This window comes from Rhopilema esculentum, chromosome 21, assembly GCF_057945365.1.
Source record: "Rhopilema esculentum isolate cy_ngs chromosome 21, ASM5794536v1, whole genome shotgun sequence".
Classification (NCBI taxonomy): domain Eukaryota; kingdom Metazoa; phylum Cnidaria; class Scyphozoa; order Rhizostomeae; family Rhizostomatidae; genus Rhopilema; species Rhopilema esculentum.
In genome coordinates, this window is record NC_142835.1 from 9,993,223 (window position 1) to 10,016,184 (window position 22,962).

The following is a 22,962-nucleotide window of genomic DNA, read 5'->3' on the forward strand; positions in this document are numbered from 1 at the left end:
AATGCATCTTTCTCAACAAAAAAGGTCTATATCTTGTTCTGTTCGTCAGCAAAGGGGAGCTGGCGGTTCTAGAGGCGTCGTGGAGTAAGTCTCTAGTGAGGAGGTACCAAAGGATCATTTGTTTACAATGTAATGGTTGTGCGTATGATCCAGGGCTCCTTATGGCGTGGTGCTTCTGTAGCTTTCCGATATAGATATAAACGAGGTCATTGGGCTGAAAGTGATTTTTTAGGTCAAGTATCTCCCTGTCACCCTGTAGCACGTCGTGGCTCTTCTAGCCATGCCATTGAAATTCAATGGCATTTGCTCAGTTACATTTGATTAAAACGCTGTTTGTAAAATTAAACACGCTTTGGAAAGTAACATCCCAAAATTTGATAAATGTCTAAAGACACGTTTAAGACACAAATTTTGCACTTTTTGGCGCTACCCTCTTGGTCATATAATCCAAACTTCATCAAAATATTCATAATGACATTTAGATTATTTTTTTCAATAACATTATTTCGAGATAAGTTTGTGTCAGCTAATCATATGTACCTTCAATGGTAATGTGGCTTTAATTTTCGGTCAGCCTGCAGTTAGTTAAGCCGACAAGAAAATTTTTGATTTTGGCCTTAAAACTCTAAGTCACGATTTCGGGGTGAAAAAGCCATTCCAACTTTTACAGTAGGCTCAAAAGGAGAGTCTCCCTGGCCCGATAGCAATTTTGTTGTTGTTCTTAATAGCTTTTAAAAACCGCCGAAGGAATAATTGGACCCACAAATCATAGAAAACGATAATTATTAACAAATATAAACACATTTGTCTTAGATCGACAGAGATAGATTACGTAAAAAGTGTCATTCAGTTTAAAATTTTGCCACAGACTTGAAAAATCTTTCTAAGAATAACAGGCTTGTCATATTTTGCAGCTGCAAAAATTGAGAGTTGCAAATCTAACTGACCAGGTAGGCTATTAATCATCTTTTGGATGGGATGATGGAAAGCGTAGAGTTGACTGTTAAACCTCCCTTTTTAAAGGGGGGGGGGGGGGTTACACGGACTGGGGCTCGGCTTCTGTCTCGTTAGTTATGGCATTAGCGTTAGAAATGACTAGAAATAGCAAAATGGCTATATAGTAAAAATACGATTCTGAACTCAAGAACTGGCGAAGGAGACGTGACACCTAGCTTAGGGCTGTTATCGTTTTCTCCCTTTCTTACATGCATTTTAATTCCCATCTGCGCTGTTTATCATTACCACTTGTATTATGGGTATACACTTGGCGTTTGGTACGAGGCTGTGATCAAAATTGGTCCTGTTTGCTGCTTTAGAGCTAACTACATGGGATGGGATGTGAGAAATTCCGCTGCACTTCATCCTTCTCAGATTAAAACCACTCATTTCTTTTTCTGTTACTATTCCCGTTCGATGACGTAACTGTCTATGGGGACGCGGCATTCTTGCTCGTGACAATGAAGTATCCATGCAGGTCGAACAAACTCTAGACTTGGGTTACTTGTGAAGGCCTAAATTTGACGAAGGAATTACGTATAGTTTCATTACAGAAAAATTCATAACAGAAGTTACAGGTTTAATAGAAAATACGTAAATATCTGAAAGTACGAATCATTTCATTGAAAATATTACATGATGTGATTGTTTTAAGATAACTTCATTGCCACCTGTTGTTAGATAGTTAGCTATTTTCTTTGCCTGCATGCAGACATATGAACTCGGATGGATATTTGGTTTTTTAGAAAACACTCAGCAGGTCATTGCACTACATTTTTATAAAAAGTAGCAATAAGGAATAATTTTTTCCTGCTTATTTCCTGTAAAGGTTATTTCATTAATCCCAGCTTAACTATTGTCGAAACTTTTTATTTAAAGGGAATGAAAATGCGAGCCTTGAAACAATGTTAAAGGAATTTAAGAAGCCTTTACCTCCATGAAAGTTTCATCCCAATCATTATTCGACACAACAAACTTTGTTCCAGTGCTCATATAATCATCAACAACGCTAAAAAAAGAACATTTTCTCTTTAAAGATAACTCAATTCCAGGTTATGTATAAAAACCCTCTGCTAATAAAGAAAGGAAGATTGTTCGTGAACAAAAATCTTTCGATGATGTTTGGAAGCTGTGTTCCTGGAACATGGCGTCAAAGTTGACAAAGACACAAGAATCATATTTATTAGTTTTATTTATAAATTTTTTATAGTGTTCAAATGAATGAAAAGTGGCTTTGTCATAATTATCTATAGATAATTATAATACAGCGAGAACAACACTCAAAATATAAAAAAAATCTGCACCACTTGGAGAAAGAGTAATAAACGAAATATGACTTAAAAGGGTGCAAAATTCATCAAACGAGTTATTGAAGAAATATCAAAATATTTATAAGAGAAAATGGCGAATTAGTGTATCCCTCACCCGTTGTAAGCTGTTATGTACCGATTAAGAAACCTTCGTTCTGTATGCTCAAATTCACCATAGAGCAGGAAATGTGCCCCGTCAAAGAAGTCGGGCAATTCAGGCAAACTTGGGCGTTCTTTTGGTTTGGCACTTTGATCTTCATCCTTGTTTCCTGAAACATAATTCATATAAACAATAATTTTGCATCTGATTGATATAAAATTACATTTTACAATCCAATTAACAGTTAGCAGAGACTTTTTATAGAAAGGGTATAGGCCTATATTATCAATGCCAAAAGACTTCAGCACTAACATTTATTTTCAATGTCAACTTTGATTGAGCCCCTGTTTCAAGAAGAGTGAAAGAAGAGACTTTTTGACGCAAACAATAGATCGCAATTGGCAAATAATTGGGGGCTAATGTAGCACTCCCTTTCAGCTCCTTCCCTTCCAAATTCTTTTTATGATTAGCCAAGAAGACATACCTCTTGTTTCCTTGTCGCTTTCATCTTCGGTGGTCCCTCCATAATCATCATCGTCAATATCCCCTTTAAACCTTTTGCCTTTCTTAGCCATGTCTTCCTTAACCCTTTAAAAGCGTTAAAAGGTGTGCTGTTCAATGTTCTAAATACTCTAAATGAAAGTTGCTGTTGTGACGTCATATGGCAGTTGAGACCCCTCGTTTTAATTCAGAAATCGTGATGTGACGTCATAATCCCTATTCTGTTCGAATACAGTGCCTGTCTACAGTCTCGATCTTTGGCAATTTTCTACAACTCAGATCAATTAATGCCTCGATCAGTTAAGGCAAATTATTTTCAAAATACGTGAAAAGGAATAATAAAATAAACCTATCAATTTATGCACAATTCAGTAACAAATTCTTACTTTCCTTTGTCGTTACACGAAGTATTTAGAGGCACTCACTTTCTAATCTCATCCTCAGTATCCCATCCTTCACTGCCTGAATCGTAGCTGAGCGTCGAATTACCATGCTGTGCTAGACGAGGGATGAAAGGAAGAAAACAGTCATTCTAAGGACTAAATTACCTTTAAAGAAGAAAATCTTTGTGCAAAAATACATATATTTTATATATGTATTTTTAGGAATTCGCGGATCTGGCCTAACCCTCAATTTTGCCGCAATGATTTTTGGAAATAATTGTAAGGGATCGCAATATTCGCGAGAGATTGTGGTATCTCATCTGAAAATCAATGAAAGGGATGGGTGTGAGGGGGGAAGGGGGGGGGGGTCTAACAAAAATAGATGAAATTTTTGCGGTTCAACTGTTTCTGAAAAAAGATTGTGGAAGATAGTTTTACGATTGACCGATTTGGTAGCGGAAATGTTCTAAAACGCAAAAAAAATCCTGTAAATAATTTACTTCATTAAGATAGTGCAAACTTTTAATATCACTTCATTTAAACCTGCTTGAAAATAATTAAGTTTCTTTAAATCACCATTTGAGAATTTCATTACTCTACAAAGGCGTTTCTTTTTACCATGTGATTCGACACATAAACAGTTAAAACTATCAACACGAAGACAACAAGACCAGCTTTCATTCAACCAGGCAGTGGAAAAACGCTTGTTTAAAGTTTTCAGGGACAGCGAAAGGGGGAAGAGAGGGCTAAGAGAGCTATAGCCCCCCTCCCATTAAATGTGCTTAAAACCATACAAATAATTTCCGTGCCCTTGGTTTTTAGCATATTTAGCTCCCCCCAAACGCGTAAGCCCCCTCAATCTGTAATATGCTTAGCGGTTCTTTAAAATTTTCCTTGCTAATTCCAACTTCTAGTTTTCTTACCCCGAGATTGTATTACGTGACAGAATTTAAATGATTGCATTTTCTCCTCAGTTTAAAACGATTTGGAAATTTGTTTTCGTGAGGCGTGATATTAGGGCATGTTTGCATCCACTACACCTAAAGGGAAAGGAGTGCAAACTTTCTAACTGGTGGCAATTAGTCCAGCCCAGTTTTCCCAACAACAACACCTCAGTTTTAAACACTTTGCATGCACACACAAAGATCTTTGTTTAATCTACATGCCCCTCCCTAGGATCGAGGGACTAGATTTGGTTTGCCAATTAAAAGAAGGAATTTGAAAACAAAAAACCCTTAAAAAAGGGACAGCTAAAACTTGTTATTGTCTCACCTTAACCCTTTCGTTATTGACAGAATTTTAGGATTTTTGCCTACTTTATCTAAAAATTCAGCAAAAATTGATTTTTCAAGATAACTGGATGATCTTTTGCCCAAGTAATCATCAATAGCTGTATTTTATGCAAATGATCTTATTATGCCAAAATTATATTATAATTGGACATTAATTAGCATCCAATTTGCATAATTGAATATAACAGAAAATAACTTTATTAATTAAGGTCAATTATCTTCAATAATAAAACACTTAACTACTTTTTTCTTTCAATAATGTATTTTGTCATAGTCTTAGCACACTGAGTTGAAATATCAATCATTTTTCTTGAACAGTCTTTTTTTAATTAATTAATATGCAACAATGGGTCTAAAACAATTCAATTCAATTTGGCAAGTGCAATTTCGATTTCGACTTTTAAGAGAAAGAAAACAAGTAAAAAACACAAAATCTTGGAGAGAAAAGATTGTAATTTTGACCAAATGTTCTTTTTTACTTTTTATGCTTTTTTATTTTTTACTTTTTTTTGCTTTTTCTCTATCTAATCTACATGAATTTACCAAAAACAACAACTAATCTAGCGATCACGACTGTAACTTAGGAAAGCTTCCTTGTACTGCTCAAACTCTGGGGAATGGAAAAGCAAGAAGCAGTTTCTTTCTCCAATACACAAAGGGATATCACATACAACACAGCAAAATGATGAGGTTTTTGCTCTATAACTTTGATCTATGCTATGCACTGACTTCATAACTGAGCAAACTTTGCAAACTTGGTGTTTCTCAAGCTTCACCGGCAAATGCCCTTTCTCTAATCTATTCTGCCACAATTCCTTTTTACTAACTGCCTTCTTCAAAGTTGCTGATCTTTGCTTTGCACTATTTACTGCATGAGCTGTTGCCTTACAGATGAAGTCCTCTACATTACTAGCTTTAGTACCTAAATCTGCAAATGATCTGACCTCTGGTTCTGCTCTAATGGCTTTCTGCTCAACAAAAGCAAGCTGAAGGGCTAAATCCTTTTTAAAATCAAGAAAAGAATAGTTCTTAGGCATTTTCTGCTCAGGGGTTGGGTTTCTAAGCTCTCTCCAAAACACATATGCATCCCAAGAACAAATATCAATAAAATGAAAGAATAATGTTTTCCAAAACTTTTTAGTCCTATATTGAACAGAATACATATGGTACATCTGATCAGATAAATCTACACCATTCATATCTTTATTATAATCTGAAATGCATTTAGGCCTCAAAACCTTAACCTTTTTATGAATTCCATCAACCTTTGTATTCCTTGTACAATAATCATAATCATTGGCAGAATGGTAGGTGGAGAGAACAGAGACAACATTCCTATCAACCCACTGTACAAGCAACACATCATTCGGCTTTTCCCCATTTCTAATATACCTTATTGTTCCTCGATCAAGTTTCTTCCCCCAAGACTGCCTATTTTTCATTACCTCAGGAAAAGAGGAGGAATTTTCCCTTACAGTACCAACAGCATTTATACCAACCGAAGTCAAATATTGGAACAATGGGACACTGCAATAAAAGTTATCAGCAAAAAGAACATACCCCCTGTTTACCAGAGGTTTTGTTAAATTAATAACAACTCTGGCAGCTAATTGGTTGATGAGATTTCCTGCATTTTCTGGATTGGGGTTTTCATTAAAAGCCTTAGCTCTACCAAGTCCTCTTTCTATCCCTTCAAAACTATTATCAACAACACTGAAATCATCCCAATCATCCTTTCTGCTTTTACCAGTGTAAACCACCATATCCCAATTGTAGCCTGTAGCAGAATCAGCTAGAACCCAAAGTTTGAAACCCCATTTAGTGGGCTTATTCATTATATATTGTTTGAAGAAGAACCTACCCTTAGACTTAACCATACGTTCATCTATTGACACACATTTACCAGGAGTAAAAAGTTCCTTACAGCGACTTCGCATATGGTCATAGAAATTCCTTATTTTTCCTAATGGATCACTTTTGTCCTCTGTCTCAGAGTTTACACAATGAAGGGCAGCAAGTATTCCACAATACCTAGAAAATGTTGGAATAAACATTGACCCAAGAAGACCAGAAAAAAGCTTATCATTCTGCCAGTAGTTACGCCTAGCAGGGGCCTTAACAATACCCATATAAAATAGACAGGCAAGAAATCTCCTAAATTCCATCAAATCAATGGGTCTCCACACATGGCAACCATGGTCCTGGGACATGTAGCTTTGACCTATTCCTTGACCATACACAGCATAAATGTTTGAGTTTTCAATTATGGTTCCCATCAGATCAAAAGAAAAAAAAAGCAAGAAAAAGTCTAAGGCTCTACAAGGGGCACTGCCTCTCGCCCAAACTACTTTTGGGCCAACACTGCTTACATTATGTGGTGGAAGCCATTTCTGTTCCCTATCACCTGTGTAGCCTAGAGACTCTGCCAAACTACAATCACTATCCTGATACTCCTCTTCACTAACTTCTGACTCGTCATGGATCTCATCGACTACTACAGCTCCGTCCAACTCATCGTCCAACTCAACTGGATGTCCTGAACCAGCCAGACTCTGCCTAAAACAAAGATATAGAAAATAAGCAAAGACAAGATGATTTATAATTTGGTAATTTCTGCAGCAGTGCAACAAATAGTAAAGAAATCTAAGTGAATCTGTTCAGAGCCACCATATACAAAATCAGCTGATTTGTTTATCACGGGCCTAAAATTTCTTGAAAACCACTCCCAAAAAAAACAAAAATTTTTGGCCGTACTTAGTTAGCCATTATTCTAAGATTTTCACTACAGCTTCAGAAATGGTTCTTCTTTATCGCTAATGCATCCAAAAGTTTGAAGGAAACAATATGTAAACTTACGATCCACTCTCATTCGAAGTTTCAGGATTTTCTTCTCTTTGTCGCTTCCTGCGGGGCTTCCTTCGTCTTGGTTCGTCCACTCTTTCCGTCAGCGGTGCTACAAACCGAATTTCTACCTCTCTACCACTTAATAAGGCACAGTCGATCTCAAATTCATCTTCTGAGTCAAGTCCGTTCTCATTATCCATTTTAAAATCAATTTTGAAAAACACGCCTCATTCACGACATACGCAACAAGATCAGTCAAGATGGCGGTTACAGGCCCACGTTGTCTGGGATATTTATACGAAAGAAGCGCATAAATTAATCAAATAAGTATAATTTTCTAACTGTCCAATCATATTTGAGCAATTTTAGCATAAGTTAAGGAGGGTATGTTGCCTTGGAGCTCCAAAATAAAATATTTTCGGCTAGGGTATCGGTCACGTGGTCTTATCCAGATGTACATCTGGATAAGGAATTAAAGGGTTAAACATGTCCTCGACTACCTCATGTTGGGTAACATTAAAAAGTAAGCAAGTGCTGAGCAACAACGGCTAGGATCTCTTAAATCAAACGACTCTTACTTTGTTCTGCATCCAACGTTACGGCCTCCTCTTCGCGCAGCTCTTTGCTTTTGTCTGTATCTGTATCATCACCACCAGTCTCGATCTGAAATATATTACAAAGCACGCTTGTTTTCCCTTCATCTTGAATAGCAAATTCATTAGTTTTCCTTATAACTGAAACTTTAATAGTCTAGTGTTAAGGGTAACTTTATGCAAAACACAAACAAACGCAGTGGTCATGTAGTGAAAAAGTTTTCAAGAACAATCACATAATTACAACAATGTTACATCAAACAGTTAACGTGAAACTGATTTAGCTCCTTTTAGATAGGTGAAGAAGCCTGCTTGAACCGTAAGCCCTCCAATAAGCCCGTGGGGTTTAACAAGCCAAAATATTTTAGGGCGGGCCTTATTCGAAAGCAAATTTATGTTTTATTCATTTTGCAGCCACTGTGTTAAGTATAAGCTATTTTTAAATTGTAATTAACATTTGCTATGGCCTTCTGAAAACCAGTTCTAATTAAACGACGTGCCGAAATAATTTAATTGAACTGAAATGCAATGGCTTGGAAATGAATACACGAAGGAAAGGTAAAACGGAAGGTTTCTGTTGATAGTTAAACGTGATCAATTTGATGTCAGCAATAGTCTGAAAGCAGAAACGATTTTAAAAACTTGGGTCATCGAACACAGGAAAAGTTTTAAAAGATCTCACAGGCTTTGAAAAAATCTCAATTTACTCTGGCAAACAAAGCTCAAAATTAGAAAAAAGAACAAATTTAACACGATCTCAGAGTAAAACATACGAGAATAAAATGTCAAAAGCTTTTTCAAAAAATGAAAAAGTATTAAAAAATTATTAAAAATTCAAAATATGACAGAAAAGGAAAAAAATTAAAAAAAAAATCAAAAAATGCAAAAAAAATCATTTGAAAAGCCACGAAAATAGCACAAACACAAGAAATACATCAAAAATCTGAATTTTGCTTTTAATTGCGACTGGAAAACCCAGTCTGCAGAGTAAGGCACTTTTCGACGAGATCTCTGGTGTGCACGAGCAAAAAGCCTGGTGTGCCGGTGTGCACCACCAAAAATGTATGGTGTGCTGGTGTGCACCGACTATTTTTCCCTGTTGTGGTTAAAATTTGTGAAATTGCATTTCACCGTAAAAATGCGTGTGAAGTATACTGTTGAAGATAGCGCAAGTTTTTATTTGTATATTTGTCAAGTAAGATTCATGATATCTCAAATTGTTCATACACAACTGTGCTTGTTTTTATCAGCTGACATTTTCTATGGGACCACACCAAGCCACACCCATCTTAGTTGCCACACCCAAAAATACGGGTGTGCAACAGGTTTTGCGCAAAAATATCTCCGGTGTGCACATGCCATACTCTGCAGACTGGTGGAAAACAAGGCTAGAAAGTAGACACACAAAGATAGAAAGAAGGCATTTGCCATTTCCTGTTGATTTCTCAATAAAAAGGATGCTTTTATTTTGTGAAATCATTTAATCAATTTATTAAATATTTTGGAAAAATTTATAAATAAAAGAAAACAATTTGATAGTCATGACCCCTAGTCCTAGGCGACTGGTTTCTAGTTCCCCGAGTCCTTTCCAGCGTAATTGCGAAGGAGGCTTCGCAACGTTTGATAAATAATATCGTCTTGTCGAGCAGATTTGATTGCCGGGTGTTGTGGCGCGCACCTGTAATCCAGCTGCTTGGAGGTTAGAATCGTTGGACGGCTTGAGTTCGGGACCACTGGTTGCTGTTTGCCTATGTCGATCGGGCGTCCGCACTAAGCCAGACGTCAACATGGTGACTTTGAAGGAATTCAATGTGACCAGGTTAGATAATGAGGAACGTATAGGCCCAGGGTGGCAACACAGCAGGCAAAAGTTCCCGCGCCGGGCAGTAGTGGGATAGCGCCTGTGAATAGGGAATAGTCGCCAGCCCGCGCAACATAGTCGGACACGGTTCTGCTTTTTCATCAATTATATTAAATTTTTGTAAAACTATACTTAATTTCTTTTTGATATCGCTTTTGTTGGTAAATTTCTGTTGGTAATTTAATTTCTGGTTTTTGCTATGAAACAATTTTGTCTAAGAATAATTTTTCAATAAAAACCAAGGTATTTTAAGAATATTAAGGTGTTCTTATGAAAAGGGATTGATTTAATTTAATTAAATTAAATATAATACTAAGTTTCCACTATTTCGTGCCATATTCAAAATTAATTGCATATCTTCAACTTTTTAGCCTACGGCGATGGCAATTGAAAATCAGTGTTGCATACATTTGTAATGAAACATTTGAAATATAAATTGTTCTACTAACATTTTTTTCAAGAAAAGTTATCCGGTAAATTGAAATTTAAACATTACAATTTTTCCCCTTAGTATTTTTGTCTTTTAATGATATTTATTACCGTAGAAAGCTTAGTGCGATTTTATATATAAATAATAACATTAAGAATTATTTGTGACATCCTGTGGAAAAGAAAATATTTCTCGGCACTCAATTCCTTTGAACGTTACAAAATAGATCTGAAGCGAAATGTTAGTTCCAGGAGCGTTTACATATTTCTGGAATTAATGCATACTACACATCTAGCAACTATATTGTCAAAGGCAAAATAAAACGTTTATAGTCCGATAGAGAAATTGGCTTTGAAAAAAAAACAATAATTTACAAAAAACTTGATGTTTCAAAAAATTTGTTTTTGTAAAAGCCATTTGTTATTTTTGTACCACCAAAAATTGCTTGCAAAAGAACATAAAAATATTTACCGGTATTTCATAAATCCATTGTGATAAAAATTCGCTTTTAAAAACTCATTTCAGTAAATATTTCATGTAACTGTGTAACTTATTTCGGAAAATTAAGGGGGCTCTTCTAGAGAGGCTTTCTAGAGAGGATAGGATGTTACTAAAAATTCATTTTGTCTTGCCTTAGGCATTTTTTATCTTGAAGTTGGCTTTTGTTTTTATCAAATATTTAGTATCTTAAAAGATTGCAATTTAGTATTCATAAGGTTACCTGGCTATCAAAAACTTAAAAATAATTCTTAATTCTAATATGCTCCAGAAAATTTTCATATTTTGATTGAAAACAAGTGACCTTTGCTGCAATGGATAAAATTCTTTTCAAAATTGCAGTTTCTTGAGAAACACTTTGCGCAGTATTTAACGCTGAGGCATAATGTAATTCCACTTCACTTATAAAAAGTCACGAAGCAAAAATATTGCTAACTAAATAGTGTCACATTCCTTCTTAAAATTCTAGGCAAAAATATTGACTATGTAAACATAAGTGTACTTGATTATGTAAAAATAATGTGGTTATCAAATATCAAAAATTATCAAATAAACGAATTGAATGCTACATACTTTTCTTCTATTATGCTAGTATTATACATTTCCATAAATGCTTTCATGATAAAGAAATATAGTAGTAAAGAATTGAACAATTTTTGGCGGTACAAAATTTGAAAATGGCTTTGAAAAAAGAAAACATTTCACAACATTTTGAACCACAAAAGAGTCAAGTTTATCTTAAACTACCATGGATTGGCAACATTTCCTTGCGATTCGCAAGTCAGATTGAACAAGCCATCACAAAATGTTCGCTGTTCATCCTTCTATTGTTTACAGCACTAGGAGAGTCCTTCCAATAGTTCCTACCTCCGAAAAGAGTTCTGTTGTTTATAAATCTACGTGCCACTGTGATTTTGGCTACGTAGAACGCACAACCCAAATATTGGAGGATAGGATATTTAGGCACGAAGTACTGATTGGATAACTAAACTGGCCATGTGCTCGCATTATTCTGTTTGGCCTATTTCGATCCACAAATTGTTACATATTTTGAATCTTGTTCATTCGGAACCTTATTCTAACTGAGGTTTTACACATTGAGGAATTTCAGACGAAAAAGCTTTTAGTATGTTGTAAAATGTTTGCTTTTTCAATTTTTATATTTGTGCTATAGTAAAGATTTGTGCTTTAGTAAATGTTTGTGATAGGAGTAAAGATTTAAAACTTACGGTAGTGGCAAATTTTCAAACCTTTATTAACCTGATATCATATACAATAGACAGTGTTAATATTGTAAGGGAGAATAAGAATTGATTAAACCAAACAAACAAGGTATAAACAAAATTAAAATAAAGTTTGTTTTAATGATTTACCCATTGTTAGTAAAAGAGTAAACGAACCTGGTCGAGAGATTTTCTTCTTGTGGGCGATTTTCCAGGCGAATCATGTTGTGGTTCATTATCGTCTTGTTCAGATTCAGAGCTGGAACCAGCTCCATCAATACGATACCTAAAACAATAAGAGTAAGAAACAATTACTTCTCGTCTCAAGAAAGAAAAGAAGCATCTGAATTAGTTTATAAAAAGCCGAGCTAGCCAGTGGCCTAAAATCATTTGTCTACTCTGTATTATTAACTAAATGTCTCACTAGAGCTGCCTTTGTTCGCCATGGCGTCAAAAGTTATTGATCGTAGCAACAAAAATCTACGACAAGAATTAGATACAGACGTGATCTATTCTCCAACACTTTTGAACAAAGTATAACTAGTCCAAACTTTGGCGACCTCGCGAGTTACAAAAGTAGGAAAACTAGTATGAACTATGAAAACAGAAAAAATTAACAGCTTCTTAATGTGAACAGTTTTTTGGCGGTACAGAACTATGTTATAAAATGTTTGCTTTTCTCAAAGCCATTTTCAAGCTACTTTATATTTGACAAAAAAATTTAAAAGCTCGTTCTGTATTCAAAAGAACTGAGACTCAATGTTGTTCTAATTAGAATTAACGCACATACTCCTTTACTGATATTCTTTCTTTCCTTTTGGCACAATCCTTTATCCATTTATGACCAACGATCTTTCCTTTTCCTTTTCAAGAGATAAAAGCAAGATTATGATACGAGTATATCTACATTGATGATGATTATGACTGATAGTGAATATGATTTATGATGATTATGATTGATTATTATGACTGATGATTATCATAACTGATGATTATTATGACTGATAATGGATTTGATTCATGATGATTATGATTGATGATTATGATTGATGATTATTATGACTGATGATTATTATGACTGATAATGGATTTGATTCATGATGATTATGATTGATGATTATGATTGATGATTATAATGACTGATGATTATTATGACTGATAATCATTATGATTGATAATGGATTTGATTCATGATTATCATGATTGATGATAATGATTGATGTTCACTATGAATGATGTTCATTATGATTGATAATGAATATGAATCATGATGATTATGATTGATGATAATGATTGATGATTATTATGACTGATGATTATTATGACTGATAATCATTATGATTGATAATGGATTTGATTCATGATTATTATGATTGATGATAATGATTGATGTTCATTATGATCGATAATGTTTAAAATGTTGCTGATGATTGATCATGATAATGATGACGTCATCTGTTCAAGGTTAAAGAAAAAGCACAACCAAGAAATTGTGACTTGCATCTCTACCCATCAACAGCAAAATATAAAAAAGACAGCCATACCTAACACTTGGTTGAACTTGGGTGTGTTTTTGAATGCACATCTAAAAATGATAAATGAGTATATATAAAATAATTCTTGCAAAATTCTCATCACACACCAGAGAAAGGGGGAAATAATGTCTTCTGAATTAACGACGCTTCAGTGTTGATTTGAGAAACTAGAGAATCTTCTGACGTCATGTTGAAAGATTAACAATTCTATACATTGAGAAACTGTGGGGTAGCAAATATACTGCTTTTTCAAATCATATAAGGTCCTTCCAAGTAGAAATGACGACAACTGGCGCTTAACATAGACACACATAAAACAATTGACGCATAAGGCATACCAAAGACCCAAAAATTGAAGCTCTTATACATTCTCTTAAAATTTGATTTTAGGACATTGATTGCATAACACAGATCAAAGATTTAACCAGATTATTTTTTGCTCAAAATTTAGCATTTATTTTAAAAAAATTTCATACATCTGCTGTAAATTATGTTTAAATTATTGTAAATTACTTATTGTAAATTATATGCTGATGCTTATTAAATTCGATTTGTAAGCAGTTTATTTCTAATTACAAGTATTAAACATGGTTCCCTGTAAATCATATCTGATTATCTTAAGGCCGCAGACCTTGCCAAAGTGGAATGAAAATTGATTCCATTCAAAGGTAGACCAAGGAATAAAAGACCTTACATCAAATGGGTACATCCAGGAGCCCAATCAGGACGATACTTTGCGCCCATTGAGATTGCTTTGTCTCTCAAATCACTTCGTTCTGGATTCTTGTAACCACTAAGCACAAAGACGACGTTTTCCTTTTCAATAAATAAACAACTTTTACTTACTGAAAATTTTACGTACACAGGCTTATCACATAAAACAGAAAAGATTTTCCCATGAAAATATGAAGTTAAAAAATTTACGGAGTAGGGATATTTGGAAAAAAACAGCAGCTTGGAAAAAATATTAAGGCTCAACGACAATATGCAAAATTATTCTTTCGATGGAAATCGTCATCAAGAAATCTAGGCCTGAGAGCAATTGCCTTATAAACCATCAGAAAAGGAGGATGTGACCAAAATTTGAGACAAACTACTCTTTAACGACAAAAGCCAGATTGTTTTAGAATAAAAAACCATACCATTAATTTATGGAAGGCCAGGCCTTTATATTTCACGCGTTCTGAAACAAAAAGGAAGGTTAGCGAGCAATGAATAAATTAAAATATAACTATAATAATGGTAAAAATTATAATAATGGCAAAAATGAGCTAATAATTAAGACTAGCAATCATAAGACTAACTAACCATAAACTTTAAGATAGAGTATAGAATAGAGTACAGAATTGCTTAGATAAAAGAATATACTTTAAAGTGACAGCAGCTGTCTCAAAAGCTGTTCACAGATGAAACTTGGAGAAAATGAAAATATAAGAACTTGGCACTTTTTACAAAGGCACGCATGAGGGGTACTGCATTAGCTCAAATATATCTGACAAATAAAAACGAGCGATATTTAGTCTCTGTAAGGATTGATTAGCCTGTGCCCCAGTCCACAAATGGATTGATACAGGCTAGGATTGATACCCCATAAGAAATAATTAGCGATCTAATGTTTGATTATATTTGAAGGATTCAAGGAGCATCAAAACTCAAACTAGAAGCGAAGAATAACGATCCTTTAAAATAAATTGAGAAATGAAGAAAATCACTTTTTGATCTTTTCGGTGGAGGATCTTTTACTTCTGATTCTCTCTTTGGAGGCAGCTGCAAAGATACGTAGGACAAATATAAGAACAGGAACCACACAAAATAGGTTTTACTGCTCCATTTCACTAGAAACTGCTGCTCCATTTTACTCATGCTTGTCTTGAGAGATGAGTAAAACTAGTTATAACTAGTTACTACCAGATACCATAGTTACAACTGATTACAATTGAATGCCAATGGTAACAAACGACTACAACTGGCAATAAAGGTTACAAATAGTAATTTTACGTAATTTCTAAACGTACAGGCTCTTTTTTCAAATCCGTCTTTTTGATTTCATCATATTTGCGTTTTGTTGCCTAGAATAAAAATAAGATCTTCAGCATTTCCATCTCTTGACACAAATTCTTTGTCTTTCACCAACAATATTTTGCTTGGATAAAATTGTACATTTTTAAAAGCATACCTTTGTTTTCAAAACATTTTCAAAACATTGGCACCCAATAACTTCTATAGTCAATTTCAGTTTTCTACATTTTAAAACTCCACTACAATACTATATACAATAAAAATTCAATTAAAAGCAATACAAAACAAAGGATAATAACATGACAATCATGAGGATAATAACATGACAATCCCTTAGTAGCTAGGCTAATCGAGAAGAGAGCTCTCCTTGCTGCAAGATTGGATGAAGCTTAGGAGAAAACAATTTCCATATTCTTCCTTTTTCTTTTATCTCTTTTTCAATATTTAATTTTCACTCTAGTACTTTTTCCTTTCTCCTTTTCTTCATTTCTTTTTCGGTGAACTAATTCTCGTGTTTCCAGCATGTCAATTCTGTCACGATACTGTTGTAATCAAGGCCAGCTTAAGAGATCAAGCTACAATCTTAAAAGCAACTAGCGAAAAAGTCATTCCAGACTGACTTGATCATTATTCATTCTGCAAGTTAAAATGGCTCTTTCGGTTTTCAATAGGATTATTATAGTACTATTCATAGAATTAACATATAAGTAACAATTCACGACCATCGCACCTCTTGCTTTTGGCCTACTGTGTGAGCACTACTGACTTTCGTACGATGTTCAGGTCGTTTCATTTGAGTTTGGCCTGATGAAACAGGAGTACTCTGTTTATATGACGCTGAAGAGGGCATTTTACACCTTTCCACGCTTGCACGTTCATTTTCAGAAGAATGCTCTTTTTTCTTCACCAAAACTGCGCTCTTAACCGAAGGTGATGACGTCACAAAATTTGACCTTATAGAAGAACTTGCATCTCTAGCAGCAGCAGCCATTGTTGGAGAAGAAACAGTTGATGAGGAGTGAAGCCTTTTTGCAAAGTAGGAGCCCACTGCAATTTCATCCTTGTCTGATTCCTCTTTCAAAGCAAATCTTCCAATCTTGGCTTTAAAATCCAACTACAAAAGAAATTGATAATTTATATACATACACAACAAACTTTGGTGTTAGAAATTGGCAGTTTTAAGTTGAAGCGAGTTTAATGTGATCATCAGGCAACCATTATAAGGCCTCTGCCATATAAAAGAAAAGTCCTCTTGTTTTTAATTGAAAACATAATTTCTCGCTAGTTTAAACATAAGAATTTTCATATATTAATGCAATGAGTTTTAAAAAAAGTGAAAATAAAACTCCCAATTGGATGGCTCTAAGCTGCTAAGAAAAAATGGAAGTAGAAGCACAGAGAAGCAGAAACATCTCATGTAAAACTAACTCTAAGACAGAGAGATGAAGTATTAAAATACAAAACTTCATTGCATAGGCAAGAGGCCTAAATGAAGCTTAGATATCTATATGCAGGGAGGCTGGTGTATAGAGGTGTAATGCATTGTTTATTGAAATACTGTACATACAGAGTTAGAATTTTCGTTGGCAGTTGCCTGTTTTTCTTCTTGTGGAGGTGAGTGAAGGTTTATAAAAGACAAGCCATAGCCATCATCCTTTATGGAAGATAAAAAATACCTTTAACATTAAAAATTAGCCTTTCAGCATTTGTGCAATAGTTTAAAAAGTGCATTTAGAAAGGAGAAGCACAGCATTAAAATTCTCAATACTCTCAATTTTATTACTTAAACCTAGACAATGTTATAATCTACAACAATACTGAACATGGAAATAGAAAGCAAACTTTAAAGAGGATGGTGTCATACCTGGTTTATTTTCCCATAAGCCTTAGAAATAAGATTGATTAAACACATTGAATATCATTTCATTTATGTACTTGATCAAGTTCAAAATAAATAAAATCATTTACTCCAAAGTATAGTAAACTAGAAACAAAACATTTGTATAAATAAATATGCAGAAAGTGCAGAAGAGAAATATGATAATGTTGCTAGTACTAAATTTCATGTATTGTCAACCTCCCTCCCATAAGATCTTATCCTTGTACCTTGTTATAAGGTTGTGAGCAAACAAGCTTTACTCTGTCCCATTTTTCAGATGCAACTGCTTTGTTGAGCTTTTCATTTCCTGAAAAAATAATTTGGCTATTTGCTTAAAAAAGTAAAGATAGCAAGGACAATGGCAGATGATATTAGTTTTCAATCCTCTGAAACAAACTAAACAGCTGGTGAACAAGTAACTTACTTTATAGGCCTGCAGGTTCTCATGCTGTAGTTTCCATTAAACATTGGAAGACAGAAATTTTCAAGACTTATAATTGGATCATTTGATTACCATTTTTCTTTAAGAAAATTAATCATTTTCCAAAATATTTCCAGAGGGCATGCTAGACCTTTTTGCAGCATGCTGGAAATACTAGAAAATCATTCAAATTCAAATTTCACTAATTTCAAACAATAAGAAATATAAGTTAATGTTTGAATACATATATGCAGGAGATTACATTTACAGCTCTATATCTTAATCAATAATAATAATTGCTAAAAATATAAGAACAGTAGTACAATAAATTTGTATATTATTTGTATTAGTTGTTTCAGAATGCCAAAAAGCTTTTTAGGTGAAAGAAAGAAAATTGAAAATAGACTAACCAAAAATTCGAACTCTAAAGGTACCAGCTCCTGATTTGCTTTCTGCTGGACTCATGAATGATGAGGCAACAAGTAGAACCTGTTATGAAACATAAAGAGCATCAGATGAAGCCTTTTTTGCAGGCATTTTTACAAATTGATTTGATAAATTTGTTCTACTTGTTCTAGAAAATCGTAAAAGTTGAAAGAGCTTTTAATGGAGAAGGAAAATTTCCAACTGGCCTTTAATTTAACACATAAAACTTAAACATCTTTAGAACAGTCAAAGCTAGCAGAAAAGATTTCTACATAAATTTGACAGGCTTTTCTTATAAATTTGACAGGATTATCAAATAATATATCTTGCATGTAGGGAATACCAAAAAATATCTTTTCACCAAAATATAATTGCAGTTCATCAGAGCAAGAATAAATTTGACTCAAACATAAAATGGTTCACTTTGAATTCATCTCCTGAATCCCAAGATGACCTTCCAACAAGAACTTCGACAAATGCAGAGCCATTATTTCCTAAAAATACAAACTGAATTACAATAACATAAACATATATTTTGCAGTTTGAAACCTATGAATGATTATCAATAGTTGACCTTGTGACTCTAGCTGACAAACCATAACAGTATTAAAGAATATTATATAACAAATTAATATAAAATAGTATTATATAAATTAATTATAATCGGAATATGATATGTTGGGAGGTTACCACATGTTTACCAGTTTCACTACCCTGATATGGATGCAGAAAAACTGGGCTGTGCTGGAGTAGCTCTATTTTGAAGAAAAAAACAACACTTCAATGTGAAATGTTTTTTTCCACCCAAAGTTTTCAAGTAATAAGCCGCTTAGTCAGGTTTAGCTAGAAGGGAAACTGTCAAACTTTACATAAACCAGAGAGACCAAGAAGTTCCATAAAACGTTAATTGTTAACACATACCAATATCAATTGAATGAATTTGAGTAGCCTTTTCAAGCTGCAAAAAAAGACAAATAAATGTGAAGCTATCTTTCATTTTGGAAAAAACCCTTTCCATGATCCAACAGAAAAATTGATAAATAGAGCAAACAGATTGAATTACATCAAACAGAGTTGATGATTTACAAAGGAAACAAAGAGATTCATGATAGAACAAAACCTTATTGTTAAATTGTTGCATTAAGAAATCACCTCAGATTGTGATACTTTGATATTAAATAAATATATTATTGATAATTATTAAATAGATAGCTAGTTAGCTATTTAGTAAGTAAGCTAGTTAGTTAGTGACTCAGTTAGTTAGTTAGTAAGTTATTTAGTTAGTTAGTTAGTTAGTTAGCTAGTTAGATAGTTATTAGTTAGTTAGTTATTTAGTTAGTTAGATAGTTAGTTAGTTAGTTACTTGGTTAGATAGTTAGTTAGTTAGTTAGTTAGTTAGTTAGTTAGTTAGTTAGTTAGTTAGTTAGTTAGTTAGTTAGTTAGATAGTTAGCTAGTTAGTTATGTAGTATATTGGGTAGTAGCTTCACCATCTAGAGCAATTTCCAAATTTTTTTTTGATATGTAAACCTCTAAACATTTTTTATAATTTCTCACAATTGAATAAAAGTCTTAAAACTTTGAATCACCAGTCATACATATTTTAATTATATCAAATAGTTTAATCAAGAGAATCACTGATTATCAATCAAAATCCAAAATTTCAACTAAGGGGTTGCTTTCTCCTGATTAGTTCACCTTCTGAGCAAGCTCCTCCTTTAAGAAATTCCCTGCATACAAATTGCCTCATAAAGCTGTTTTCTTGTTAGTTTGTGTTTCAGTATTGTCTCTAATTTTGATGTAGCATAATAATTATTCCAATGGTCTTTGAATGTAGTGGGGTTTTAACAGGACTGAACTAAAATGAACTGAACCAAACCAAGCTGAACAGAACAAAACTGAACTGGTAGTTATCTAGTTGGTTATACATATAAGATTGTAAGCATAATTGATAAGAATACTTGCTCTCAAAATCAGAGAGATGTTTATTTCATAATCAACCTTAAATCACCTGAAGAACAACAATAGCTTTGCTTTCTCCTCCAGAGGCACACTTCCATTTATAGTAGTCTTCTAGTTTTAAAAGATTATCAGCTGGATTTTTCTGGTGAAATACAAATGCACAAGTCAGCAATATATTTCTAAAGAGTAGGTCTGACATAACAAAAGAGGTTCAGACAAAACAAATGAAACAACTCACAAGAGGCTATCTGCAGGAGCACAAACAACTTTAACAATGAGGGAGGGGGCTTAATCTTTGAAAAAATTAGCCCCTTGTGCAACAATAAAAGTGCAGGGCATGTTATTATGATACACATCTACCAGACTTGAAACTTTTCCCTGAATCCACTGATTATTACCCAAGCACATCCTAGTCTGCAGTTTTTGGCCAGGCAAAAAGTTATTTGGGTTGGGGTTATAACAGATACCCAAGAACCATTAACATGCATGATGTTACAAATTAGGATAGGATCTAGGCTAAATCATGGGGAGTGTCTTTTATTGAAATTGGTGTACCAAACTTCAAAAATTAACAAAGTTTTATGTGTATAAACGCTTACCAATCCAGCAGTGCTGACCAGTTTATTTTCTAATATAATCGCTTTTCTATTATCAAGACTAACCTACTAACCGCTAGTATGCAATACCCATTATGGAGACTGTACTGTAACATTTAGATTAGATTATTAGATAATATGATAATTATCCTTACTATTTTGGCATTATATTTATTGACAAGGGTCTTAGCCATTGGACAAATAATATAATGTTCCATGAAAAAGGTACAGTTTTTTCTTCAAGAAAAGAGAACAGTTCTGTGTCTATAGACCACTTGTTCCCTAGCTAAGCAAGTCAGGTATGTATTGAATCTATGCCAATCTTTTCTCTTTATATTATAATTGGGGGGGGGGGTGCAGGAACTTCTACAATAATGACCCTGCAAAAATCACTGTACATGTATCAAGTTTGGCTGATCATCGTGAACGTGTAGACAGTGAAAAATAATTGTATAATTATCAATAAATTAAATTTTCACAGCTTCTTGATCTTATTCATGTTAGAACACAGGCCACTTCTATCTACTGTACTTGTCCATTGTTAGTCAAAATACAAAATAATCATGGACAAAGTATATCTAAAAACTAAATACATACAGGATCTTCACTTGTAAAAGAAATCACATGCTTTATTAATATTTGTGGCATCTTCAAACAAGACAAAAGAAAGGAGCGTCAATGCTTGCAGTGACAGTGCCCCTAAACGATATTTTACAGCGGGAACTAAATTTCATCGAAGAAAGAATCAGAACGAGGCTACATCACTCTTGAGACTGTGTCCCCCAAAAACAGGCACCGATGAGCGTTGATAAAAATGAGGGGTCTAAAAAAAGGGGGGGGCTAAAACTGTATAAAACAAGGCTTTACTGATAGGCCAGTACTTAATATTTGGCTTTCTCTTAAAAAGTGGGGGTGCCCCAGCCCCCATCCTTCGCGATGCCTGAAAAGTCAGAAATTCAATAATTCAAGTTTAAAAAATTTAACAATAAATCTAAATCTTCTGTTAAAGGTTGCAGTTGGCGTGGTTTTCAATATATTGAGTTGTGGGGGTTGGGGAGAGGTCACTGATGTCCATGAGCACAACCATCTTTTCTGTCAAACGCCCATTTTTTTGTTACCGCTTATATGATATACATTTATAAGAATATTTTATAGTCTTACAAATGTTAATACAAGTATATTTATTAGAATATTAAGGCTCAAAGTTGTAAAATTTCAGAATAATTTAGGAATAAAGCTAAGCACAAGCTTCGTCAATACTTGAATGTTTATTTATCCTAGATTTCTTACATAAAAAAGTTCTTAAACTGTATAGCATTGCACCTTCTAAAATCATAAAATACCCCCTTGAAGGCCGCCATGTATAATCTATACCAATTGAGCATTAGCTTGTTAAAAATATTACGGAATATGATGTTAAGGGGAAGTCGAAAGGATGCAATCAGGATTTATGCTCTTTTTTATAAGAACCAGTAGATTTGAATTAGTGCAGGCTGACTGTTCTGAATTTCTTCGAAAATCTGAGGCTGGATTGTTCTTAAATCAATAGAGTATAAGCAATTACTTACTTTTTCGGCTCTAGGGACGTGTTCAGGCCACATTTGCCAACAAAGTGAATGAGACAACCTTCAATTGCTGCAAAGTTTGAAAATTTACCGAAAAGCACCCACACATTTCTAAAAATTCTCTTTTTGCGATAAAACGCTGTTCAAAATTTCTTAAATTGTTCTTAAATTTTGACCAATGCTCTTGTTATAAAATTATTCTTATAAAAAAAAAGTTAAACGTGCATTTCATTCATATTTATCGTAAGACAGCTACAAGAGGGGGCTTGAGAAGAAAGTGAAAAGATACATTATGTAGAACCAGAGACGGGTTGCCCGAAAGACAGTAAAGCTTTGAATGGTCTTTTTGTGCTTACTGAAGAAGAGTGCCAGAAATAACGGTCAACTTAGTGAAAAACACTTATAAGGAGAGTGCTGCGATAATAATATGGAGGCTAAAGTAAAGGGTTGAATTGCTGAAGTAAATAAAGGAGAGGGCTGTATGTCATGGCAATATGGAGACCAATGACTTTAATTATATTCGAGTGCCA

General features: G+C 34.0%; 2 protein-coding genes and 1 non-coding gene across 3 annotated transcripts; 1 reads left to right on the forward strand and 2 right to left on the reverse strand.

Moving 5' to 3' along the window:
- Positions 1-721: 721 nt before the first annotated feature.
- LOC135684386 (DNA repair protein XRCC1) lies at positions 722-21,615 on the reverse strand. Its single transcript, XM_065199929.2, has 21 exons — positions 21,465-21,615; positions 20,321-20,413; positions 19,233-19,269; positions 18,735-18,805; positions 18,296-18,374; positions 17,692-17,771; positions 17,153-17,239; positions 16,316-16,699; positions 15,582-15,635; positions 15,279-15,333; positions 14,709-14,749; positions 14,261-14,382; positions 13,576-13,616; positions 12,822-12,894; positions 12,209-12,317; positions 8,005-8,089; positions 3,333-3,405; positions 2,891-2,994; positions 2,422-2,575; positions 1,930-2,005; positions 722-1,511 (listed from the first exon to the last, which is right to left on the reverse strand). The coding sequence occupies exons 1-21, from the start codon at positions 21,513-21,515 to the stop codon at positions 1,401-1,403; spliced, it is 1,980 nt and encodes a 659-aa protein (XP_065056001.2). The 5' UTR covers positions 21,516-21,615; the 3' UTR covers positions 722-1,400.
- LOC135694628 (piggyBac transposable element-derived protein 4) lies at positions 5,018-7,905 on the reverse strand. Its single transcript, XM_065213446.2, has 2 exons — positions 7,439-7,905; positions 5,018-7,138 (listed from the first exon to the last, which is right to left on the reverse strand). Exons 1-2 carry the CDS (start codon positions 7,624-7,626, stop codon positions 5,143-5,145), a joined length of 2,184 nt encoding a protein of 727 aa, XP_065069518.2. The 5' UTR covers positions 7,627-7,905; the 3' UTR covers positions 5,018-5,142.
- LOC148957713 (signal recognition particle RNA) lies at positions 9,677-9,974 on the forward strand. The gene has a single exon (XR_016145207.1).
- Positions 21,616-22,962: the final 1,347 nt, after the last annotated feature.